Source organism: Fringilla coelebs, assembly GCF_963513975.1.
Source record: "Fringilla coelebs genome assembly, chromosome: Z".
Taxonomy (NCBI): Eukaryota; Metazoa; Chordata; class Aves; order Passeriformes; family Fringillidae; genus Fringilla; species Fringilla coelebs.
The window spans coordinates 16,973,705-17,001,311 of record NC_140031.1 but is presented as its reverse complement, the minus strand read 5'-3'; the positions used below and the strand labels follow the sequence as shown (position 1 = coordinate 17,001,311).

The 27,607-nt window shown below is 37.7% G+C and overlaps 1 protein-coding gene across 3 annotated transcripts in view; it reads left to right on the top strand.

The window, feature by feature from the left end:
• Positions 1 to 27,607, top strand: part of ARL15 (ARF like GTPase 15) — a 227,875-nt gene that overhangs the window by 158,958 nt on the left and 41,310 nt on the right. The window contains exon 7 of one of the 3 annotated variants that reach the window (XM_084224671.1): positions 12,304 to 12,392. The exons of the other annotated variants lie outside the window; for them this stretch is intronic. Within the exon in view, the coding sequence (XP_084080797.1) occupies positions 12,304 to 12,366 (63 nt within the window). The 3' untranslated portion in view covers positions 12,367 to 12,392. The remainder of the gene's footprint in view (positions 1 to 12,303; positions 12,393 to 27,607) is intronic. 3 annotated transcript variants of the gene reach the window in all.

Here is a 27,607-nt window from a genome sequence, read left to right as displayed (position 1 = left end):
ACAGCACAAAAATCATGACATAGTTGCCATCATGGAAACATGACAGGAAGACTTGCACAGCCAGAGTGCTGTAGTAGAGGGCTAGTAATTCTTTGGAACAGATTGGCAAGGAAAGAGAGGCAGTGATGTAGCCCTCTGCTCAAGAGGTATGTTTTGATTGTCTGGGTCTTAACGATAGTGAAAAGAGGATTGACTGTTTATGAGTAAGGATCAGGAGAAGGATGACAAGGCAGATATCCTGCTGGGAATCTGTTAGAGACTGCCCAACCATCATGGGGAAGCAGATGAAATATTCTATAAACAGCTTGAAGAAGTCTCATGATCACTGGCCCTTGTTCTTGTGGGGAGCTTCAGCTTAGCACATGTCTGCTGGAGCTTCAATACAGTGGAGAGGAAACAGCCGAGTAAATTTCTGGAGTGTGGGGAAGACAACTTCCTGACGTGGCTGGTGTGTGAACCAGTGAGGGAAGACACTCAGCTGGACCTGCTGTTTGTGTGCAGAGAAGGAATGGTGGGTGATGTGGTGGTCAGAGGCTGTCTTAGGCACAGCTATCATAAAAATTAAAGAGTTTTCAGTTCTTGAGCATGTGAGGAAGGGGTTCTGCCATCCTGGACTTGCAGAAGGCAAAGGAGTCCAGGACGACTGTTCAAGGAGGAAATCCTGGAGGTGCAGGAGCAGGCCCTTCAGTGTGCTGAAACACGAGCCAGTGGTGGAGGAGACAAAACTAACTGAACAGAGGGCTTTGGCTGGAATTCAGGGAAAAAAAGGAGAGTTTATGACCTTTGGAAGAAGGGACCAGCAACTGAGGGAGCCTACAAAGATGTTGTGAGGTTATACAGGGAGAAAATTAGAAGACCCAAAGCCCGATTAGTACTTAATCTGGTTACTGACATAAAAGGCACTTAGAATGTTTGTATAACTATGTTAGCAACAAAAGTAGGAGTAAGGAGAATCTCCTTTATTGACTGCAGGGGGAAACATAGTAACAAAAGATGAGGAAGAGGCTGTGGTACTTAAAGCCTGTTTTCCCTCTTTAATAGTAATAATCTTTAATAATAAGATCAGTTCACTCAAGACTATGAGGCCAGATGGGAACCACCAAAGGGAACTGGAAGAAGTGGTCATTTACAAGCAGTTTTGGCAAACTGGGTGGGTTCCAAACAGCCTTCCCAGAGGCTGGCAAGTATAATGCCAATCTTCAAGGAGGATCTGGGGAACTGCAGGCCTGTCATCCTGATCCCAGTGCTGGAAAGGTCATGGAGCAGATCATTTGACTGTCATCACACAGCATGTACCGGGTCTGCCAGTATTGGGCCCAGGCAGAAAGGCAGATCTCTGCTTAGCCGGAGATCCTTGCTGGTCTCCTTGTGCGACAGACTGCTGCCTGGTAGATGAGGGAAAGGCTATGGATGTTGTCTGTCTGGACTTCAGTAAAGCCTCTGACACCATTTCCCACTTCACTGTCCTGGAGGAGCTGGCTTCTAATGGCTTGGGCAGGTGCGCTGTTCACTGGCTGAAAAACTGTCTGGATGGCCAGGTCCAGAGGGCGGTGATGAATGGGGCTACACCCAGCTGGTCACTAGTAGGGTTCCCCAGGGCTCACTGTCAAGACCAGTCCTGCTTACCTCTTTATCAATGACCTTGATGAGGGGATGAAGTGCATCCTCAGTCACTTTGTGGCAGACACCAAGTTGAGTGAGAGCGTTGATCTGCTGGAAAGCAGGAAGGCTCTGCAGAAGGATCTGGACAGGCTGGATCCATGGGCTGAGCTTGAGTTTCAACAAGACAGAGCACTCTGTCCTGCACTTCAGTCATAACACCTCAGTAGCACTACAGTCTTGGGAAATTGTGGCTGGAAAGACACTGGAGGTGTCTGAGCACGAGCCAGGCTGTGCCCAGGTGGGCAGGAAGGGCAATGGCATCCTGGCCTGGATCAGCAATGGTGTGGGCAGCAGGGCCAGGGCAGGGATTGTCCCCCTGTGCTGGGCACTGCTGAGGCCACACCTCGAGTGCTGTGTCCAGCTCTGGGCCCTCCCTGCAGGAAAGGCCCTGAGGGGCTGGAGAGAGTCCAGAGAAGGGCAATGGAGCTGGGGCAGGGTCTGGAGCACAAGTCCTGTGAGCAGCAGCTGAGGGAGCTGGGGGTGTTTGTCCTGGAGGAAAGGAGGCTCAGGGGAGACATTATCACTCTCTACAACTATCTGAGAAGAGGTTGAAGTGATGTGGGGGTTGGCCTCTTCTCTCAGATAACAAGTGACAGGACAATAAGGAAATGCCCTCAGAGTTGTACCAGGGGAGGTTTAGATTGGATGCTAGGAAAAATTTCTTTACCTAAGTGGTTGTCAAACACTGGAGAAGTGGTCCATAAGTGGTGGACTTGACAGTGCTGGGTTAGTGGTTGGACTCAATGATCTTAAAGGTCTTTTCCAAACTAAACAAATCTATGATTCTATGATTTTTAAATTTATCTGGGAGTGTGCATGGTTTAAGTCAGCGTAGGTGGTCTAGGGAAAGCCATTTCAGATGCGGAAAAGGGGTAGTGTTTTCATTCCCTTGTGCTGTATGTACAGTATCATGGTTCAAGCTATTTCCAAAGTAATTGGAACATGAGAAAGTTGGTTACTAGCAAATTAATTCACCCCGCCTCCTGTTGTAAATCTTTTCGTCTCTAGAGAGGATACATTTTGTTAATAAAAGGAATTAAAAAATGTAAAATAGAGAAGTAAAGTAGAAATGTGTCGTTCTATTATGTAATTAAGTATCTGATTTCTTTTTATGATAATACATTTGGGTGGTCTGTTCTTGAAACACTTGATTTGTTAGGAAACATTACCATTTCCGCAAGTAATCTCTAAGTCCTAAATATTTTGAAAAAAATTTGCATTGCGGTATTTCATCAGTGCATTACTCACCAGTTAAACACTCTAAACTGCTGTCGCTTGGCATTGGAGAGGGCTTCCAGGTTTTTTTCTAACAGCAAAAACTGCTGTAAATTATAATATTGCTTGGCAGAGTGTAAAGAATAAATACTAGAAAACCAGATGATTTAAGAGAAAATAAATGAGAAGATTTGAATCTCATTTTACTTTTCCTTGGAAAAAAAGTCTCTCTAGTTTACAAAACATATAAAGTTCGAAATTGCCTTCAGCCACAATGTTTGTTTAGGTGTGGTGACCCTTTTGTATCCTTGTTGTAGATTCCTCTCAATCAGCACAATTCTGATTGTCCCCACTGGACACTGAGGAGATTTAGTGGCTTGCTTGCTGCAGTGAACCTCAGTGATTTTGAGGTTAGGCATGCTGCCACTGAGACTAGCATCATTCTAACTGACAGTGGCAGTAAGCTGCTGACTTTTTTGGATTAAAAAAAAGCAGTCCCAATATACTAAATATTATGCTAATGTTCATAAAAACTAATAGGTTTTAATAGCGTTACTACAACCAAAGCAATCCACCCCAAACCAATTTTTGTAGTCAGATGGCTGTCAAGTTCTCATTCTGTGCACAAATGTTTAAACTTTAGGTACCAGCAGGAAACAGCTAATGCACTAGATACTTCCTATAGTTTATAGTTGGTGAAGGGTCAGTATTAAAGTGTTTCTGTGTTGCAGTTGATGAAAGCAGTCTGTGATGATTTTTCCCAAGCCTGATTTGCAATACTCTTGCTTTACTTTTCTAAATTCATAAACATCTGTAGAATCAATTTTTGCAAAAGAAATATACTCATGGAAACCGAACTGGCCTTTTTAAAAATTACAGAGGAAAAGAGAAACAAAAATAAAAGCTGAATCAAATTATACTTATTTGCTTATAGTTTTTTAAATATCAACATTCTTCTCGGTTTATTTTCCATGTGGTTCCACTGCTATTAAGTTACATGTTTGGTTATAAAATAAGAAATGGTGATTACAGTTGAAGTAATCTGATGCTTGAGTTATTAGGAAATTTAGGACACTGTTACATTTCCTTCTTTAAGACATTCAGGAACCATTATGCTATCATCCCTTTCTTCCAAATGAGAGTGAAGTTGGGATTTGAAATGAGAGCCCTTTGCTTCCCTCACCTTTACTCCGTGCATGCTATAGCAGCAACCAAGCTGCATTGTGTGGTAGTTAGCAATTGTAGCTGTCCTCAAAATAGGGATTTGGTCTCTTGCTCATGTGGCCTGAGCTCACACAGTAGAAGTGACCTGACGAGCGCTTAGAGACCTATGAAGGGATCACACATTTTGTTCACAGGTGGGGACTGTGCTCAAGAGAAAAGTCTCTCTAGGGAAAGAGCAAAATTCTCCCTTGTCGTAGCTCAGAGACATGCTGATGCTGCCTGCTAATGCTCAAGTTTCTGCTGACTGTCTAGACAGTTTCCATTTGGTAACTCTGCTTTTGTTTTTTATGATGCACTGTGTCTGCAAAGACTGTGCTGATCACCGACAAGAACATTCTCTGTGGCTTGATTAAGTCAAAGTGATCAAAAACTGTAGAGGCAGCTTTTCCCTATAAGGTTTGTCTCGAGTCTGTAGTCATATGCCTTCAACAAGTTGTTCATCATCCTTGAAGTTAAGAATAAAGGTTTTGATTTAAAAAGGAAGATTTTACAGTGTATAGCTCCTACTGTTCACAATAATTTTGCCTGTTTTAAGGGGGAAAAATGCCAGTGTGAGGATCTTGATAAGTCTTTAACGGTATTATTTCTCAAGCCAGTACAACTTAAGTGTGTACACTGTGTATTTATTGTTGTAGATCCTTGTATAAGTGAACTATTTTTTAAAAAACAGAGACCCTCACAGTAAAACATCCACTCCCACTCCAAAAATCCACTCAGACCATGAATGACTCTTGACCAATATCTCTGGGAGTTGGTAATAAAGCAGATACCAACAGTTCAAGAAAATGCAATCCTGTATTGGAGGTATGAGAAAAGTGAGAAATATTGCTGCCCTGTGAAAAAAAGGTTTTACTTTAGCTGCTTCATTTTTCTAAAATCCTGGGTCACCTGATATGGATACTTATTATAACTCCCTTTGGGAATGATACTATTAATTTTTCTTTAAAAATTATATTTTTCTTTACAATAACAGATATATCTTCATAGCTTTGTTTCCTGATACCGAGAGAAGATAGTGGATTTCTTGTAGCAGAAAAAGACCATCTATAGTACTGTCTTCAATTTGAATGTGTAATTGCAACAACCAAAATGAAAATGCAGCCAAGTCAGGTTTTGTGGGGAGCTGTCATAAGCTGTTTGAGAAGTTACCCCACAGAACACTGGTTACTGACCCTGAACTGCAATGACATATTCAGCACTGCTTCTCTTTATTTTTGGAGCAAAGTAAAATGTGCCGGTGTAATCTACTGATGAAGACAGTTTAAGATAACCTTTTCTTTTAGCCGACATATACTAAAGCATATGTAATTAACTATTTTATCTTGCTCAAATGAGAGTGTGTAATGACAGTAGAAACATCTGCAGCAAAGTAACTGCAACATGTAAAACTGTTGAGCAAGAAGGTATCTAATTCTTCTTGTTTCCCTTTCTATCTGAGGTATGAAAAAGAAAAATGCTTTGTACCTAAAGCAAGTGCTATGCAAGAGTTGGGATATGTCATGTTCAAGCATTATAAACCAGCATTCTTAAGTATTTTGCTAGTCTTCCTATGATATCTTGGACCTAGATAAAATGGTGTCTCTTACACAAATGCAAGATCCTTGGTCCTATTTTGGATCATTCATAATAATTTTCTTTTTTAAATTATAAAATATATGTTATTAGTAATTTTAGCCTGTTTTAATTCCTTCATTTGTTTTAATCATAATCCATGTAATTGCATATGAAATGCTCCAAATATATGTATCTTTTTTTCTTTGGGTTTGCCATGATTATATATAATTAAGATAATTTTAGAAAATTAATCAGTCTCCTCTTTGGGTCTCTTACATTAGTGCTGCATAGAAATATTTATATTTGGATCAGATAACTTTTATATTGCTATAGAACAGCACTGTGCCCTATGTCTTTAAGCTATATAGGCAATAGTGCTTCATAGAGCAGTTGGTGACACGGTTTTGTGACATGCTGAGCTGAAGCAGTGGCCAATTTGGTGACCTGAACATGTGAAATTATGCACATCAGAGACTTGCAAGACTGAGGCATGAAGCTTGATCTCTTATTTTCACTTGGTTCTATCAACGTCACTTTATGTGCTTGAGCTAGGACACCAGCCCTCCAACTGAGCTCTGCTCAGCCTGTGGATGTGTGAGTACTGTGAGTGCGTCTGTTAGGTGGAGAGTCTGCAGAGATGCACTTGGGGAGAGAGGGTTCACTGGTGAGTAAAAATATACTGCAGCTGCAACGCCACACTCTCCCTCTCTTGTCACTTTTTGAAGTCGTCTGCTGAACATGGAAGAGTAAACTGAGCTTCTTGTGTCTTTAAACCAGAATGATTTCACGTCTTTGAGCTCACTGGCATACTGCTCAAAAATTAGTTTGAGCTGTGCAATGTGCAGCCCCTGGGTTAATCTGCAAGAAGGCAAATGTATTGAATGTATGAGTAGCCACGGGTTTCCCCAATGCAGTAAAATGAAATGTGACCAGACAAAACTTGTTAACTTAGTTGGATCTCAGCCGTTGGCAGTAAGCACTGTTCTGTTATTTGCTTCTCCTTTCCATGGACAGACTGTTCTTAAAGCTTTGTCAGGTAGTTCAGTCGATGTTTGCCTTTGTTGTTCAACAAACTGGAAAAATTAGTTTTATTTGGGGAAAATATGTTCTGATCAATTATAAAACTACAGCTGCACACTGGTGCCTGGATACTGTTAAACATCCTATATGAAACAGGACTGTACCTCTCTAAAGGATCATTTGTATACCCAGGCATGCAGCAAAGCATTAAGCAGACATGCAAGTAAATCTCTCCCATAAAAAAGATATTGTGTTAGATTGTATATGACCTGCAGCCCAAGACACTTTTATGAACTGCTTATCCATTGCCATCCCAACACTACTCCCCTGTCTGGTACCAGCACTCATTATAAATCATCAGTGTTTCTCTCTCTTAATATTTTCTTGCTCTAGTTATGTTCTATTTTTTTAATAGTACTTAATTTAATATTAAAAAAAAAGATTTTTTAAGAAGACTTTTTTTGTTTTTAACTGGGTGATTTCCCTGATTTTATGGATAGTTAGGGTAAGAGACCTGCTGCAAACTGTCTGTCTGGAGTTACTAAATGGCCGAGAGGGTGTCTGGGTGATCTGTATTCAAATTGTGTCATCTTATCCTCATTATCTTTTTGTGTAATTGTCTGGCAATTTTTCTGAAGGATTCCTTTAGCATAAATCATAATATGTGATTACTGATATTTCATTTTTGTCTGTGTGTCTTAAACCAGAAATATATTAAGTTTGGTCATTGAAGTCCTCTTGGGTCATTCTTTTTTGTACCATTATGAATTAAGTTCTTTTTCTCCATCTTTTTTTTTTTTTTTTTCATCCCTGGATTATTTGTTCACTGGAAAGAGCTGATGCCTGAAACTTGGAGGAGGGGGTTTTTTCCCCAGGCTTTCAAAGTGTATTTGTGTTAAATCACAATATCCAAATTTTAATGTGGATTTTTTTCTCACATAACCTAATGATTGTGGCATTTTTAATCAGTTTTGAAGGACCATTCTGAAACAGCCTGTGAAATTTGTAAAATACTCCAAAAGGAGCTGTCTGACTAGGTCTGAGATACTCATTAACAAACATCCATAAATTCATAATTGCAGACTGGCTTCCTTGTTTACCATTTTGCTTTCATAAGGACAATGAGACATGACAGCTAGTCCTAGGGGATTACTGCACTTCTCGGCTGGTTGATGTCACTATGCCTTTAGACCTGCATCTTGCAGAGCAACCAAGGGAATCACTGATCTCCCACAAATGTGCTACCTGTCACGTCTTATTGTCTTAAAGCAGACCCGTCTGATTACTGAAATGGAGAAATATTTGTGCACAAGCATTTTAGCACATCTTAAAAAGACTGCCTCTGCTTCTGTAATGGATCCAACATTGAGATACAGTTTAAATTAAAAACACAGGAAAAACATTTTCTTTTTAAAGAACTCCATTTGTCAATCTGCATTTCTTCATTTGGGTGCTGGAAAAAAACAACAATTTGTAAGTACATACAGGTCTTCCACTCTAGCAGAACTCTTCTCATTACATGTTTTTTACTTGATATCCACTGAAAATTAAAGTTCTGCTGCTTGATTGGTAATTTTTCAAGGTGAAGTGAAAACCCAGTTTCAGACTTTCTCAAATGTTAAAGGGTTTGAAGTAGAATTTGGTTAGAATTTGTATCTGAGTAAATGCAATTACTTTTTTGGCCTTTATATTAATGTGTTTTGGTACATTTATTATGATTATTTAATAAATACTGGGTTTGTGTTATAAATTCTTTGGTCTGATCAGGATGTCCCCTGATGCTTCTCAGTTGGCTGCTATGTTTTGGATTCTGGATTGAATTTTAAACTGGTGTTTGGATCTGCTCGACTGTGCCGCTTAAAATCTAATTGTCATTTTTGGACTAAAAGAGCAAGCAGGATTTTTCCCCGAAGGTTTGGATGTGTTCATCATTCAGCCTTAAAATTGTTAAGCTTGCAAACAATTTGAACTTGATTATTCTTCTGCAGAGCCGTGTCCTCCAAACAAAACTTAATGGCTGAAACATTTCTGATTTTTTCTGGGAACAGAATTGGGTTCCTACAACCTCCTTCCATGCGCTCAACTTTCTGAATTTTACTCAGGATAGATATTGCTCATTTATTTGCAATGATGCTTAGGTCTTCGGGCCGTATGTCTGGTTAGTCCACCAGTATGACTCTTACCAATGAGGAGCAGGTTTAGCCACCTACACATGTGAATCCCTCCTGTGCCAGGAATCCCTGGTGTGGAACCATCAACACAGACCACACCCCAGCAGCCCATGTCAGGAGGTGCAGCTGAAGGCTTCCCATAGTAGAAAGGGATCAAAATTTCTTATGTTCAAAGCTGCCTTCCATTTGATCGGTAATTTAATGAACACTTTACTTGCCTGACTCAGAAATAATTTGCATCTTGCTCTGGCATACTGAGATTCATCAAGTTTCTTGTGCTGAGAATCATTAAATTGCACATTAATCACCCCAAATGCATTCTTGGTGCTGCTCTCCATTTCCACGTCACAGTCTCACTTGCTCTCTGTAGCTTCCATCAGCCAGGACACAGTTGTTTGGGAAATGATGTATTTTTAATTGTCAGTTCCTTTGATGTGTAAGGCTTTGATACCTGTGCATCTCAAGGAGGTGTGTCTCCCCCCTAGGGCACTGTATTTGGGGACCCTGCTGTGACATGGTGTCCCATGCCAAGCTCCGTGTGCCCATCACATGTCTCCACACCTGTCACTGATCAGGTGCTCTATGCACACCCTTTTTCAAAGAGACTTGTCTGTCACTGGCCCCTGTCAATTGAATTCTTTTGCAAGATTAGCAAATTCTGCATTATTCTCCCACAAGTACCTAGTACCCCTCCCAAATGTTAAATGCTGGGTCACTGAAGTAGAAATAAAAAACCCTAAACCTTATAATTGAGACAAGAAGCAGTTACTTGGACTAGTTTCTGAATATTTACTTTTATTAATGATATTGTAATTAGCAAATTATTAGTAATTAGTAAGATGAAACACGCTAGTTATCTGGGTTTGACGGATTTCAGGGAAGATAGCAACCTTTGTCTGAAAAAGTGACATTGTAAGCCATTCCAGCTCCATCTTTAATTACATGAAACTGGCTTCTAACATGAGAAGATGTAATCGTGCAAAGACACAAAATATCTCCATAATTACCAGTTTTATGGAGTACTTGAAAATGCTGAGAGGAAGCATATTGCAAATTTCTAAAAATAAATAGTTTGTAAAGTCATAATCATTATAAAACAGATTTACTCGAGGAGACAGTATTACACATGTTAAGGGTAGTCTGTCACTTACAGAGTGTAGTACATATGTGATTTGAAAAAGCAAGCCAGTAAGAGTTGTATTAATGATGAATTTTATTTCTGTTCTGTCATTTTAAGGGATGATAAAATTGCAAAAATTAGAAAGGAATATATAATATTTTTAAAATTTTAATCCTGCGAACATGTTTTTTAAAAAAAGCTTAGTTTTCGGTAACATTAACCAATTTTATTTTATGATAACAAAGCAGAAGAATCCCCTTCATCAATAGGCAATCTCTCATTTTGACCACCCCACCAATTGGTGTTTTACTTTTTCTTTCATTACTTTTAAACTTTAATTTCTATTGCTGGCTATGTTGGAAAACTACTAAAATACTGTCATTTTCCAGATAATGTTTGTAACTTTTTGGCATGTGTTCCTTCTTTCAAACCCCTTAGGATAATCCACAGTTCCACAAAAACATGAGTCAAATACATTACAAATTTCCCTCAGAGAATCTACATCTTTTCCAGCTGTTTGGATAGTCTGTCTAAAACCTGACCAGACCTCTCATCTCCCAGTATTGTTTTGTGCTTTTATTTTTTTGACTTTGATTTGTTCAATGTCATAATTTCTAAACTGAGCCAATAATTTCAGTCTCTTTGGTTTTCTTTAAAATATTTGCACTGGACAATAGAATGATCTTTTATCCAAAGAAAATTGCATTGTTTTCAACTATTTCTGTTTACAAGTGCAAAATTTCTTACCCATGTCAATGAACCCCCTTTTAAAAATCCTCCCTAGCCAGTTTCATATATTATTTATGGATTAAAATATATCTCAGCCATACTCCTAAATAGACTTCTACTTGTTCTGATTGGTTTCAGGTAGGTGAACAGAAATTATGAGGGCCATATGAAGTTCTTAGTAGATGTTCCATTTTAAATATGATGCTGGCAACTGGGTGACTTGGTTTTTTTTAAAACAAAAAAAGGAAATAAAAGGTATCCATTTGCAATCATTCCAGTTAATTCTTTGTGTATTTTGCCTGGCAAGGTAGTATAAATCTAATTGTAATAGTGCTAAAAGATTGGCAAGTAAGCAGCCTTAGGTGGGAATTGGGCCTCAGAAGTTTTCCCTCTCAGTTAGGAAAAATAAGCTTATCCCACACAGTCTGTGTACCCGTGATCATTTGTTTTCTTCTAACCTTTAAAAAACCTTCATTGATGATGGTGAAAGAGAATTATGTTAAGACAATGCAAAGTTGTACCAGTTAATATCTGTGAACAATAATATTTCCTACTCTACTTTTAATTTGTTGCCTGCAATTTGTTGCCTTCCTCCTGCAAGGGGAAGAAAGCAAAGGAGGTTATAACCATAGTAACACTGTGTCCCAAATCTCACAATATATTAGATCATACTTGTAAAGTGCTGTATTAAATACAATAGCCAGCAAGTAGGAAAGCCTTTGTCACTGGAGTTGCCCAGGTCTTTCTCATTGGAGGCACTAATTGTGTGGTTTTGTGCTCCATGATGGACATCAGCTGCTGGTTCCCCATGAGCATGGGGACTAACATGATAATGGCTCTGTGATGTTACCAGCCACAAAGTAATCTGGTGTTCAGCAGGCTGAGTGGCTTGTAGGACGTGGTGCTGCTCTGCTGGCAGCCCTTCTGAGGATCCCAGCTGCATGCCTGGACCAACTGTGAAGGCCTTGAGCTGTCTTATCAGTGCTGGGTTGCTGCTGGTACATGCCAATGGTATTCAGCTTTTGCCTTCCTTCTACTTCCTCTTCCCTGACTCTGGCTGCTGATCCTCCCCTATAGCTGAGCAGAGAGAATTTGTCCAGTTACCCCATCTCACTCTGCTCACCCTGTTTGCCTCTCTGCTCCAGGATTCCCTGACACTATCCCTGCTGTAAGTTAGCATCCATCACATAACCCGTGTGGTTGCTCATTACTCCCATATCATCTCTAGGCTTAAATTTTTTGCCAAAAAATAGTTTGAAAACTATACTACTGATGTCAAAGCTAGCCCAAGCAATTAGAACTGAACTATTTAGGCAAATAATTGCTCAAGCAGTTTTGCCAGCAAATATTAGGGAGAGAAGAACTCTGACATGCCAGGGAAGGAGCTGGCAGGTGGCAGTGACAGCCAAGTTAATGAATCAGTCTTCACCCAGAGCTCAGCTACAGGCAGCACCGTCAGCACAGGCACTGCCCAGCACATGGCACTGGGCTGCCTTCTGCAGGCCCCAGCCCCACAGTGTGCTCTGTAGCTTTGTGCTGCCATCTTCAACCACAGTCTGCTATGCTTGGAAGGTCAGCAGTTTCTGGTTTTTGTCCTTTGTCTTTCAGAAATGTTTAAAGAGTCGGCACCTGTGGACTCACCTCCCAAAAAACCAAACCTACAAAAAATAAAGAAACCCAAACTTCTGTGGAAGAAGGTCTGGCAAACTGTAATGAATCCTTTCCCTTGCCTTCCTCATCTACACATAATGCACTTGCTTTTGCATCCCCTATAGGTGACTCAGCAAAACTTGAGTGAGTTTAAGAGCTGCCTAGGTGACTCTCTGTAGTACCCATGTTCTCTGAGCTTCCCTATATACAATAATTTAAATGTGCTGCACATTGAACTCTGTGTGTATGTGTGTGTGTAGTTCTAGTTGGAGACAGGAAAAAAAGGGTAATTTTTTGAAAGAAAAGTTGTTTTGAAGAGAGCTTTTTTACATTGCTATGGAGTCTGAGATAACTATGGTCGGCAAGCCTGGACACAGTGAACATTACTACTTCTGCTAAAAAATGTTGCATGCAGATATCCTCATTATACTCTTAGAATGTGTATAGAATTATGTGTAGATCCTATATAATGCAAATTCTGTTTCTAAACTGAAATGTAGAATGAGTTTTGCATACAGTGAAAATTTGAACCTACTTGTTAACACCCAAATTATGCTGGTGACTACTCTGTGAATTTAGGATGTCTAATAAAACTTTATTTAGTGCTATTCCTGAGGAAGAGGTCAGAGTATGGACATCTTACCACTTTTAAAAGTGAGCATTACTATTTGGTAATACTTTGAACTCAAAAAAAGTACAGTGTTGACTGTTTTGCAGAATAGGTGTTCTCTGGCTCTTTGAGCTGTGAGAGGCTATAGTCGTCAGCATTTTCAGTGCTGCTGGTGAAATCATTCTTATTTTGTGAATCTAACTGATTTACTGGGATGTAAGTTATTATTAATCTTTTCACTATAAAGACTCCATTTAGCTTCTGGCAGTATGCAGAAGTCATTATTGTCACATGTTTCTAATTTCTTAAAATTAATGATTTTAAGATAAACATGGAAAAAAAAACCCACTCTGGACACTTCATTAGCAGGAAAGTAGTTGAAGTTCTGCCATAAACACTTATGAAAAACTGTAAAATACTGTTTGGCCCCACATAATTTCCTAGGGAATTCAGATCCTTGAATAAGTAATAGCAGTTTTATAATATTCTGTGACAGAGAATGCTTGTTATGTAAACATAGTTACTAAAGATACTAGAGCAGATGTGTTTAATACTATAAATTGATCTTACTTGAGCATAAAAGTGACTGAAGTCCCTTTGAATACTTTTTAATACACCTAATGCTTATGCCAAAAGGCAGAATTTATCTGAACCTTTGACCTTTAAGTCTTTTTGTCTTGAGTATGTGTTTCTGAGCTTTCCTCTAGTTGCAAGCTGCTTGCTTTAGAAAATCAGTCCACAAGCTTTTCTTAACATAAAATTAAATCTTGTTTCCAGTCAGAAGAACAAGAATGCTTGGTGAGCAAGATACTGAACACTTGAGGTGATATGTTTCTTACGACATCTTGAAAGAAACCTGCTTTCTCATATTTTCAATGTGCCATGATCTGTTCTGCAAAACACATTCTTAAAGAAATTGCTGGTGTTATGGCAGTTGCCATGAGGATCAGGAAAAATTGTTAGTGTTACTTTTGTTAATGAGTGCCTCCCCTCCTGTTAAAAGAATGATGATGCTGTCTAAGGATCAGTACAGGACTTTGTTCTCCCCTACGCCCAGAAGATCTTCAGATTGTAACTATTGGATAGTTCCTTTGTTTCTGTATTTTGTAGGGGTTGTTATTTTTACTGTTTTGAGCTTGCCTGTGTTATATAGCCATGTCCTCTTGGTAAATGGCTGTTATCTTTGACAACAGCATTTGACTGATTTTAGGGATGACATATAAATCTCTGTCTGTAGCAGAAACTTCTTTTGGTTTCTATGATCTACAAAGAAATGGATTAGGGCTTAAACAATATTAAATATATTTTGGATTATTAAATATTTAAACCAACAGCAGTCTACATTTTACCAGTCTTAATAATATTTTTAAGTAATATAAGACAGTACTGTCAAGTATTTTGTTAATAGACTTTTTAATAGATTAATTAGGCAACTAGGAAACCTTTTCTAGCCATGTCAGTGTGTGCTCTAACAATGTCATGTTTGCAGCTTCCAGGTTAATAGTAACTGTAAACATGCTAGTGGCAGATATCTTTTTGGTTGGGTCATGGCACCTGCTGAATACTAGTTCTTCATCCAGCTTGACTGCTGTATTTGGTTTTGGTGGTCAGAAAACTTGAGTGGCTTTGAAAAAACTTGAGAAAGTCCACCAAATTATTATGTGGACAAGTTTTTGTTTACAATAGGAAGAAATCTTTTGTTGAAACTCAAATATGTTTTGTGAACTTGTGAGTTTAATGTCACAAGTTCACAAAACATAAAAAAGCCCAGTACTTTGCTTTATTTTATGTTGAAAAGATTGTTCTCTGCAGTAAAGTAATACAGAATATGAAACAAAAGTATTCAAATAACAGTTGAAATGTTGTACTTCAAAACAACAGCAACGACAACAAAAAAATTAAATCTAGCAACTTTCTCCAGCTAATAGGGAATGATTTTCTTTTGTAGCCAAGACTCCAACAATCTCAGTTTTTGAAATAATTGCTGTAAAATTTCCAAATATTGTAACTAAGTAAAAAACTTCTGACAATATTGTAAGTTTCTTTTATTTTCCTACTCTTGTACGCTGAGATATGATCTTTATAGGCTAAAATCTGTTGAGTGATGGATACAATTTTGTTTTCTTCTCTCAACCCAAGTGTGACTGAAGATTTAATATAGGAGATATGATAGTGAAGTTCTCAGGTTCTGCACATGAGCTCGTGACAATCAGTTAAACAGCTGAGGTCATGGAAGAACCACTTATTTTTTGAACACTTAATTTTTTCTGCACAATCTTCTTTAACATAGTACTGGGAGGACATTATGAGCTTCAGATGAATAAATTTAAGAGAGTTGGGTTCTGGGGTATCAAACCAGTCATGAATCTCAGTGCTCCCTTTATTACCAGTATTTAATTCTGAATTAGAAATCAATTCAGCCTTAGAAATGCCTCAATGCCTTAGAAAACTGCAGCAAGATAGCTTTTTCACTTTGAATTTTCTACTCCCTGGAACAGGATTTTAGATTTTTGTCCCAGGAATGTGGTGTGAACTCTCATTTTAGAAATATGTGATTCTTTATTATTGTCATGTCACAAGTGAGGTTTTGCTTTAAAATAAATATCCTTTGAGGAATTGTTTTTGAATATTGGTTTCCCAAGAAAACAAAGCTCATGTGATGGTGTTTTCTGCATGGGAGCCTGCCTGTGTGCCCTACTAGCAATAACTTTTGACTCTGGTCCAACTTCAACATCTCAGAGCAGTCTTCTGAAAAACAAGTTCACCTCGATAACAAAGAATCAGTGCAGGACATAGAAAACCAAATTTTACTCTTTCAGCTGCTTATGGAAATGCTTGATTCATATGTAACATATGGGTTTAATTTGTTTCTTTTCCAAGTCGAGAAAGGTTCTTTTTAAACTCAGGCTTGCATGACTTCGTCTTGGTCCAGACTGATTTGTTTTGATGGGGAGCTGTGAGATGACAGATTTAGTTGTCATACAGGTGAGCAAGCCAGGAGATCTGGCCTTGTTTGACATAAACTGTAGGGATGCTGTTTCCAGCTTCTTTGTATGATGTGGCTTTAAAGTGTGGACCTTTTTCTGATATGAGTGACCATATCAGCTATTCTTCGAGTCTTTTTATTTCAAATAGGTATTTTAGATTTTCTGTAATTTATTTGAGGATGTTTTAGATGGTACTGTGAGCATGAGTGTCTGCTGTCCAGCATGACTAGCAAACCATTAATGTTTCCATCCTTGCCAGCCCAGTTATCCATAGAATCATAGAGTTACAGAATGAGGTGAGTGGGAAGGGACCCATCAGGATTATCTAGTCCGACTCCAAGCCCTGCACAGGACTATCCCCAAGAATGGTGCCATGTGCCTGAGAGCATTGTCCAAATGCCTTTTGAACTTTGTCAGGCTTGGTGCTGTGACCACTTCCCTGGGGAGCCTGTTCCAGTGCCCAACCAACCCCTCCCTGGGTGAATAATCTTTCCTAATATCCAGACTTAACCTCCCCTGACACAATTATAGGCCATTCCCTTGAGCCCTATTGCTGGTCACAGAGAGAAGAGGTCGGTGCCTGCCCCTCCTTTTCCCCTCCCAAGGAAGTTGTAACTGCAATGAGGTCTCCTGTCCCCTATTTCCTCCTTTATCTCCTCCTCTCCAGGCTGAACAGACCAAGTGACCTCATTTACTTCTTGTGCAGCTTCCCCTCAAGGCTCTTCACCGTCTTTGTGCTCTCCTTTGGATGCTGTCTATAGCTTAATCTCTTTTTTATGTCTTTTTTTTGTGGTGCCTGAACTGCACACAGGGCTTGAGGTGAGGCTGCATCAGCTTAGAGCAAAGCAGGCCATACCTGCCTCCAAGCTGTACCTGGAAGCTGAACAGAGGAGAGGTGCTTTTCTCATTTGAACTATGGATACCTTCTGCTTTCAGTTCAGTGTATCCCCTGCATTGGTCTTAGAGAAGCTTGGGGAGCTCTACTGCTCCTACATAGTTGTTGCTTGCCAGTTTTTGACTTGTTTTTGTAACAATTTTATCCCAGACATCCTGGTCTTCCACCTTGGCAATTGTAATATTTCCCATGTGCCTCTCGCCTCCCCAGGGGCAAGTGCAGAGCTCCCAGGGGTCTTTCTAGTGGCAGCCAGGCAGTTGCAATGCACTTCCACTCCTGTGCTCCTCTTGACCTGTATTTTATCACTCACCTTTGCCTCAGACCATAGATTTGCCTTAAAAAAAACCTACTTATATTGTTATGTGGATGCTGCTGTCATCTGCTACTTAAAACATAAAGGAATGATCATTCTGAGTTAGGTTTTTAGCCTTCCCAAAAATAAATTGTCTGTCTTTGAAAATCAAAGTACATTCCTTTTATTAGAAATAAATAGCTTTGCCAAACTGTGAGCCAAAAATAGGAGTAGGACTTTTAGACTTATTAATATCCTGAAACTTCCATTTGCTAAACTATCAAATGATACTTGTTCAGTCATTAATTTTTTATTTTTTATATTGAAGTAGTATGGAGTCATTATTATTAATATCTGTGATGAGAGTTTAGGGGAAGTCTCTTCTGGTTATTCAAATCTGCAGTACAACAAAGGGTTGATCAGGTCCTGGTTGATCAGATCAGTCACACCATCTTTTTTTCTGTTCTTTTCATTTGTAACCACTTGACATGAATGGTAACGATGTTGGTAAAAACTTTCTGATAAAATTTTGGGTACTGCTGTTCAGCATAAAGCAGTCTTTTTCTTTGAAATATATGCTGCAGGATAGACTCTGAATCCGGGTTGCACTTAGCACCTCAATGTCAAGCTTGTTCTGTTTGGTTTAATTTCCACCACAGCTAAACCAACAATGTTTTGTCTAGTAAGAAATGTGCTATGAGCTTCTGCAGGAAAAAGTATGTCTTGTTTTGTTTATGCAGATAGGTTTTATGGAATATTTCCTCCTTTATCTACCATCTGTTGTTGACTCCTGTTTTCTCAGTAGGTTCTTCCCACCCAACTCTCCCAACTATTTCCTTTTTTAGCAAATAGTATCTCTTTTTTTGTGTGACCCTGAAGAATTCAGTTGTTCAGTGTATTTGCCACTTGGATAGAAAATGCCCAAAATTCAGTGATTAGAGTTTGTAAAAATAATTATATTGCTGACCAACACCCTCTGAGTGCCTAATATCTTCTTCTGGAACTGAAAGTGATTTTTGGTTTTCAAGAGTCAAAAGAAAATGTCCGTAGAAGAAAGTGAGAAGTGTATATTCATTAACAAAAGGAAAATTGCTAATAGCTGAGCTAACTTCTGAGTTAGAAAGAACTAAAGGAGAAGTAAGTTCTTAATATATCTGGCTTTGCTCATTTAAATTAGAACATGGGCTATGTATTTTGAAGGCAGACTTAAATTTAAAAAACTAAGGGCTTGTACATGGCATGAAATAATTGAGAATTTTATTTCCCTCCTTTTTGTATTCTATCATTTAAAAAGGTCAATTTTATGTAACATAGTACTAAGTGCAGATTGAAAGATATTTCACACTACTGAAAAGAAAAAATATATAAATTTGAGAAATCTGTAGTTGCAATACCTAAACTGACCATTTCAATGTAATTGCATTCATTCCAGTTCATTGTACGAAACCATAGGGAAAAAAAAGTTTATTTTGATTGATATCTTCACATATTGATAACTTGGATAGCTCTGACATAAATTTAACTCTGCCATTAACTGGAGTGAAAAATATATTAAACCTTCCACCATGTTATATCAAATGTGCTTTTTGATTCTAACATCTGGGTTATACTTTTTTCATTATAGCTGTATCCTTTACAGAAATGCTGGTAAAATAGGCATGTCTAAGTGTTGGTTTGGACAAGGAATATATACAGATTTTGGGAGAAATGCTTTAGAAACTGCATGTGATATTGTATTTCAATAGCATGGAGGTTAAGCATAGCTTCATTTACTCTTAGCACAGGTGAGCTATTATGTTCATGTCAAAGAAGCATAATTATGATAGGAATAAGTCTTAAATTTGAATGGTGAAGTATTTTTGATCAAATTGCAAAGAGGTAACATAAAGGAGGATTGTTTTGTGAAATGACAGTGGTATCCTCCAATATCTGTGTCAGTACATCTTGCTCAACTAAAATCATTTTAGTGTTAATCTGCTGTACTTACTAGAAGAGCGTGGTTTAAATTTAAATTTAATTTAAGTACAACTGTGATGACAAAGTTCTTTGTTTGAATAGTTTTACATCAGATGGTTATGTCCCCTTGCCTTCTGGAATGATGCAGAAAGCATTCTGCTCAAGATATTGAGATACAAGTAGTCAAATTGGCATGAAAATTTTGAATATTGAGCAAAAGTCGGGGTGAGATTTAGCTACCATCACAGTAAAAGCTGAACTTGTGGACCTGGTTTTGGTTCCATGGTTAGTGGGCACCTGCAAATTGGTCTCTGTGGAGAGGGCTGGTGGGCTGGTGCCTGATGAGTTGGTTGCTCTTGCAGTTGGTACAAGATCTGCCATGTCAAAGCAGGGAGTTGTGCAGCTAAGTCATCAAATATAGATGAAGTTTACAAGGGCATATAAGCAGACTGGTAAAAGATCAGTTTTGCATCCATAAAGACAAAATGTCAAAGAATGCATGCAATCTGAATAGGTATATAATATTGTAGGATTTAGTCTTATTTTTAAACTATACTATGACTTTTTGAGTATTCAGGTGTTTAAAAATAACAGTCCATAGAGCCTTACAACTGTAACAGATGAGCATAGACAACTTTTTATGACTAACACTTCATTTGTTAGCAAATTATCTTTCCAACTTGCTAGGTCAGCGTCTGCAATCACTGAGGACTATTTGAGGGAACTTTGTATTTTTTACAAGAAGGAATGTATGTAAACACAAAGGGCCAATCTGGGCCAACTACTAGTTGGTTTACATCTCATGAGACCTTCCTATGAACTCCATGTGGCAGGAACTTCTGCTGAAGTAGTGCATGAGTAAAATCTCAAGTTACTACTTTTTGGATCCACTATTGGGTGAATGACAGCAAAAGGCAAACAATGCCAACAAGAGTAAAGTAAAAAAAAATTCCACTGACTACCATTTTCTTTTGTCCATGTGTCTTCAATCAGGTTTAGACAAGCTTAAGCATCATTTTTTCCTCACAAATTCGCTTGCAGTGAGGCAGGTAGAGGCAAGCAGAATTACTGAGTTGAGAGGACTCCTAATATGTCTTTGATACCAGATACCTTCTACTTACCAAGAAGGTTTGATTTAAGCAAATTAATTCCCCTCACATTATGGAAAAAATCTAACAGTGATTTAAAAAGCAGGACCCTACTGCTCTTCCCACCTTCACAAAATTATTAAGCAGTTCAAGCAGGTGAAGTCAGTGGCGATTATCCAAAAGTCAGGACCAGGCAGGTGATGTGGGTGGCTTTTTTTGTTCACTTTTCTTGTGAAAAGTACAGCAGTATGCTTAAAAAAAAAAAATCTTTGAGACAGCTGGTATAGATGAAAAATGGAGAAAAATGGAGAATTCAACGGCATTAGAGAAGATGAAAAGCATATGACCATGCTTCAGAGATAGTGAAAATATTCAGATTGCAATTCAGATTGCAGAGATATGGCAAGACAGAGACCTGGAGAGAGTTTTTTTCTGAACAGTTCTTTTTACATGATGATGAAAAGAATTCTTGGTGTATTTCCGCTTCCTTTAGCAAACAAACTTGTTTCTCCACTAGCAGAATAGAAGTACCTAAGTACACCTAAACACAAGGCAGGGCTTGCACAAATAACTGCTCTTTATCAAAGTGATGTTGATCATCCAAGTGTCTTGAAGCGTCTGTAAAATCTTACAAGTTTTCTCCAAAACCTATTAACTCCACTCTCTCTCCCCCAATATGAATAAGAAGAATCTGACATTTTATCAGTTGTCAAAAATGAATCCAACTAAGTATTAAGTACTTCAGAAGCAACACCTTTTGATCTAGTGGAAAGTGTTCCTGCCTATGGCAGGGGGTTGGAGCGAGATTATCTTTAAGGTCCCTTCCAACCCAAGCCTTTCTACTATTCTGTGATTTATTGTTTAATGTTTTATCAAAACAGCACAAAAGGTTTTATATCATAAGTATGAAGACTTATAATTAGTGTGATTTATCAGGGTTAGGTGGACGTGTGGGCTGTTGAGAGCCTGTCTCTCTGAGTAGGTTTATGTATCTATTCTCATACTATAGTTTTTTCAGTCACAAACATAAAGATCAGACAATGCAACTGAAATTTCTTAAGGGATTTCTAATTGCTGCTTATGACTTGGAGATCTGAGCGTGAAACAGGCAAGCTTTTGTACCTCAAGCTGACTTAATAAGGAAATCTTAGTGCTTTTCCAGATCAGGATGCAGCTTTGATTTCTTTAACAGTACATCTCCATCTGACATCCTGGTTCAATTGTTTTGCTTGATTACCCTCATGTCATCAGCATTTATTAAATATTTTTTCTGGAAATAAGTTCTCTTTAGTGCATAATCCAATGTATAAAATCATCAAATATATTACATTGCATAATTTTATTACATATTATGATATTTGAGAGTGAAATATTTTGCAAATCTTAACTCCTTCCATTAAATAATAACATGGTCTGTGATATTCCATTAGCTTTGCAGTACAACCATATAAACCACACCTGTATTAAATGAACATAGCACTTCCACTTCCACAGCACTTTCTATGCAAGTTAGGTGGTTGTTTTTGTGAGGTATTATGATATATAAAGAGGTGTCTGCTTCAGTATTTGGCCTTTGTGCTTAATTTTTTTTACTTTTATAGGCTTAAACCAGACCCTTTATATTGCTTTAATATATTTCTGCATGCATTATAAGCACACCCACACATGCATCAGTTCAACATTCCAGCGAGGCAGCTGATTTTAAAAAAATGTTGTTAAACAAGTTGAACTGGTTGGCACATATCTGAAGAAAGAAATCAAATAAAACAGGCAACTAAAGAGAAAGGGAAGTTGATGTTGGCACATCATCACAGAGGTCTCTAGGTAAAACATATGCAAAAGCCCTTAAAATGTACTTCTGCTTTGGAAAGTGGCTATGTAAAATGTCACCTTACTCAACAGATCTATTCCTTGTATGTACTCAGTATTGCATCCTCTTGCCTATAGTACAATACATATTTTTATTTCAATTTCTTTTCTGATTAACTTCACAGTATCTGTACAAATCTGGCTTGCATTTTGACATTTGTGCTGCCAAAGGTAAGTCACCTGACACAGTTTGCAGAGGACTCTGCAAAGTACAAGCTCTCTGTTGGATGAGCAACAATAAAAGATCGCACTTAAGCTGTCAAATTCCAGGCTGAGGTTGAATTAGTGGTACCTTAAACTTCATGTATCCCATTTATGTTTTTTAATTTAAATTATCCCAGTCCCTTTGATAGAAATGCTCAGATTGAAATTTCAGTTTCTTTGGGCTAATATTTTATGAAAGAGCATAGAAAATGAATTCTTGAAATTTAAGCTCATGATTGCAAATTGAGTCAATCTGGTCTGAAGAGAATGGTGTAGGAAGAAGGAGCCATTCAGCTCTTCCTGGAATGACTTTCTACATCAGAAAAATACTTTCAAGTACAACTGGTAAAAGTACTGCCGGTATTATAGCCTTACTGTTCTTTTTTTTTTTAAGGTTTAATTTTGTAGTATTGAAAGTAAGTTTTCAGTCTTATCCTTTTCCCTTAAGTGTAAAGTTGCTTAGAAGACTTTTTTCCCCCTAATTATCATTTTGCAAGATTCATTTTGTCAAGGCAAGGGGCTTTTTTCTATCCTTTTATCATGACAGATACTTCATTAGACATGCTGAAAATAGAATTATGCTTGATCACATACTTCTTGAACCCCTGAACATAGTGCAGATATTCATTTGTGTATCTGCTTGTCTGTGTGCTTACTTGTTTCTTGCCCTTGCTAGATGTAAAGTAGTGCTAAAATATGCAAATAAATGAGAGGTATCTAACTATGTGTTAGTCAGAACTCTTAAAATCTGATTATCAGTGTTATTTGTAAATCTGATTACCTGTCCTCTAGTCAACCTGAGTTTCTTTTGAAACTTTCATTTCTTTTATCTGCCCTTACATGGTAGTGCTTTCCTTTTAGACTATATGAAAGAAGAGAAAAACATATCCAGAACTGACAAAGACATGAAGAATTTCAAATTGGACAACAAAAAGTGTTATTACACAGACAAAAGTGTTATTACAGTACTTTGATAGGCTCAAAGCTTAAAACTTGAAGGTACAATACTGCCTGAGTATCAACATCACTATTTTCAATCTTGATCAGGAAATGGGATGTTGCAAGAATTTTGAGTTGCTTGATGTGAGTAAAAATGGTTTGGCTATTTTATCACAAAGAAATTTTTCTGAACAGTCTTACAGTATGTGGGCATTGACACATTGTCTGGCACAATGCAAACAGATTTAGGTGATGTCACATCCTCTGATAGGATCACAAAGGCGTTCAAAGTTGCATGGAGAGTATTAGAAAGGCTGAAGAACTTATTTTGCGGTATTCTGAAAAAAGCTAAAACTTAACCAGGATTGCTGGGGTTTTTTTCCTTGGTTGTAAATCTGTATGTTGCGGTGGTATGACAAACACTGTTCATATATTTCTGGTTTTTTGCTGTTGGGACCCTGGAAGCATACCTCATATTTGGCTCCAGGGGTGATTGTGTGAATGGATGAATTAAAAGTCGCGTACTCCCACTGAGCCTGAGATATGCTGCAGTGAAGCAGTTGTGCGCTCAGCAGAGGACATCAGCTGAGCGCACAGCCAGCAGTTTGCTGGTGATCCAAGACTGCATTTCAGCAATGGAAGGAGCCATCTGCATGCACAACATTTTTCTCAGATACGCTTTTTATCCTAGTCGGCTTTCCTTTGCGGCTCAAAGCTTTTCTAGTCGATGTGTGTGTGCTCAAAGAGGTCTCCACATGTTTGTCTCTCCCTTTCCTGCTCTTGTGATGCAATAGCAGTTTGTTTGGGAAACTAAATACTAGGTTCTTCGGGATAAAGGTACGGGTTATTCATATACACAGCGCATGCTTTAAATGTGTTTTCTGTGTGTAGAGAATACCACAGGGAATTCATGACAGTCATGGGGTTTTTCTCCTCCTTTCAAACAAAAAGTAAATCTGGTGAAAATTTTCTAATCTGGTTGTTGTTACCATGGCAACCTGAAATATGGTTTTCTGTGTTTGTACTATAAGCTGACTTGAGATGCTAACATTAGCTAAAGTACCTTGCTTCCATTTCCTTTAAAGTTTATCTTCCAGCATTCCCAGGCCTAGCCCTTCTGGATGGTATCTCATTGTACCTCTGAGAAACTGGAATACAGCACATTGCCTTTAGCTCCAATTGTTTGAATCATCAGGAATGGGGTCCATGAGTTATAAGCCATACAAGTCATTATAGTGATTACATGAAATACCACCTGAAATGCCATGTGTGTGTTACACAGATAGTAAAATTGAATGATCTGATGGTACCTCTGAACCTTAAATCCATGGACTGCCTTCTTACTCTGAACATCAACATTTTAGTAGTTTTATGTATTCAGTGGAGTAATATTGAAAGTCTGGCATGTCATGTTTTGATAATGCTGGACTTTCATTGGTCTCAAAGAGAAAATGTCGCACACGGTTTTTGGGGAAATTTTTTTTCATTGTAATGTGGGATCTGTCATGGCTGTGCCAAAAATCTGTTGATGTAATTTCTCTTGCCAGTGCTTTGAATCAGGGATGGGGGAAAAACTCAAAATAAAAACATATGTCATCGAATTTAGGATTTAAATCTAAATGCCAGTTTCTCATGTTGGCCATAGGCATTATTTGTCTGTAAAAAAGAATTTACACCCACTACCTTGAGTTACTATGACATGTGTATTTTTTAACCAAGATATCCTATTAGGAGCTAAAGGTCTGTTCTTTACTTTCATGTCCGTTTTAGAGGCCTAGAAAGTGATTTTGCAAAACACTCCCCTGTGAAGATTATGGGGTGAGGATTATGTTCTTTCTGTTCATTATAAATGGATCATACTGATTTTCTAGCTACTTCCATCTCTTCCCTAAAAAATAACCAAAACTGATAGCAGTAAATTATTTTGAGCTACACAAAAGTAAATAGTTCTATTAATACTTACTGCAGATTTTTTTCTTCCAATCTGAATCTGGTTTCTGATTTATACTTTTGCTTTGAATTGAAAATTTCAGCAGAAAGAGAGAAGGGTGCTGAGTTGGGCCCAAGTATGTAGTCACTTAAATAAAGCTTACCAAGGTCTAAAGTAATTGCCAGGTATTTAAATTGGAAAATACCCATAAAATGTAAAAATTAAAAAAAAAAAATAGTACTCTGCAGCTCCTGAGAATATGCACAATTCTAAGATTTCTCTTAGTGCTAGACTTGGTGATATAATTTTTAGCTCTTTTTGATTTAGTTCTGTCTGTTCCATTCAGCATCATAATCAAGAATAGCTAGTTACCATCGAGGACTGACTCCAAAAGTGTCTGAAGGAAGTCAGCTCTCTATTTAGATTTGATCTGTATTTCCATATGGTAGAGAGCCCAGATGATGTTCTTAATACTAAACTTGGCAATTTTTCCAACAGGAATGAGGAATGCCTTATTATCATTATCAAAACTAAATAAAGCTTTGAATCTTATAAAGCAGCTGCTGTGAGACAGCCCCTAATTGGAAGGAAATTCAAAGTGTGGTAGTAATATTCAGAGCTGTAAGTCCTTTCATGTCAGCCATGTTTTATGTCCTGAAACTGCTTTTGCTTTGATATTACAGGCAGACAAGCTCTTTCAGTATGTGCGTACTCTTGTGTATATTAACTCTAACTTCTGCAACTTCTTTCACTCTCTTCTCTCTTGAGTCCCTTGACACTTTGGGAAGTTCCTATCTCATTCCCAGCTGCGTTATTTAAATGCAGGTCTCCTTTCTCCATTCTTGCTTAAGTGCCTCAGGAGGTCTGGAGACTACTGATCTTACTTCCTGCCCACTTAAGTAATCTCCAGATAAATCTATTCCACCACTATTTTTAATTCCATAGATTCAAGCAGCAAATTTTAAATCTGTTATGTATTAAATGACTTAGGGTTTGGATGTTGATTAGGACTACTATTATAGTTTCAAATTGAGATTTCAGATTCTTCCTTCGCAAGATACAATACTTGGGAAGGATTATGCTGTTAGAGTTATATTTAATGAGCACACTAGTACTGTGGATAGAATCACGGTTGAAAACAGGCAATTTTTGTTAATGATAAAGTGGTATATCTTTCTGATAATGTTTTAATTTAGATAATAATTCATTGTCCGAGATAAATACTGTGTCTGACTTCTACTTTCACTTCCTATTTCAGTATTCCTGATTATTACAAATAGCAGCAATCTACATGGAGTTTATAGTCTATATTTGATTGACTGTTTTGCCATGACATGTTCAGAATTTTTTACCGTTTTATTTCTTATGGGATTCTTTATTGTTCAAAAATGTTTCCATTTTTCTAAAATCTAGTGTTTTTATACAAAGGTAAAGACTTATATTTTTGGATGCTGCTGCTTTGTTCCCTGATATCTTTGTATTGACTAGAGGCATTTTATATTTTTTCTGTCTGTTTTCAACTTATTTTTTTAACTGATTAAACCTTAAGATTGACACTCTAAAAGTAAGTGGTAAACGTCTGGAAATTTTCATAGAGATGCTCAGATGTTATTAATGGTCAAGTGTAAATTGTCTGGGTTTTCCTATGCATTTTAGCTGATCTTGTTCAGAATTGTGCTTACATTTGCATCCTTATCTTCATTATTTGGGCCATGTTTGGAGTCACTTTCTTATTAAAATAGTTTCTCCACTCCATCTTGCTACAGTAATTTATACAGAGATACAGTATTGGATTAAGGTTGAACTTTTTTTTCCTGAGCAGACTTGAGATGTGTCTTTTTAATTTTATTTATCAAGTGTCTTAATTTTGTCACTGAAAAAATTAATCAGGAGAACATGTAAAATGTGAAAAAGAAATAACTCTATGGAGAAGCCCAAGAAAAATAAATACATGAATAAAATTGAAGGGAGGGAGGATTGCAAAACTGAAATGTGGTAAGCTTGTACTTTTAAGTAGGTACAAATAACAATATCATGCAAGTGAGTAATCCCTTTACAGGCTGTCCAAAAGATGTTGACTATGTATGGAGATAATGCAAGAGTAAGAAGGATCAAATAGAAGGAATAATCTGGAAGAAAATAGGATGGGCTTTCTGGGACACATAAAGATAGGTTTTAAATCGGGTAAATATAATTGAGAATTATCAAAATATAGCTAAAACAGAAATCCTAACCTGTGGAGAGTTGTGGTGAAATAGAATATAAAAAAATTTAGCAGATGTCATCAAAAGGAATGAAAACTAGCTGAAGGAAAATTTATTGAAAACTTCATTAAGGTTCTACTGCTTAATAACGGAGGGAGAGCCATACAGAAGGGTGACTCTCTTCACAGGTATAGAAATCTAAGAAAATAAACTTTCAAATTATTAAACAGTTTAGATAAGAAGACAAAAAAGTTGGAAACAAGAAGGGAAATGCAGAATCTGCAGATG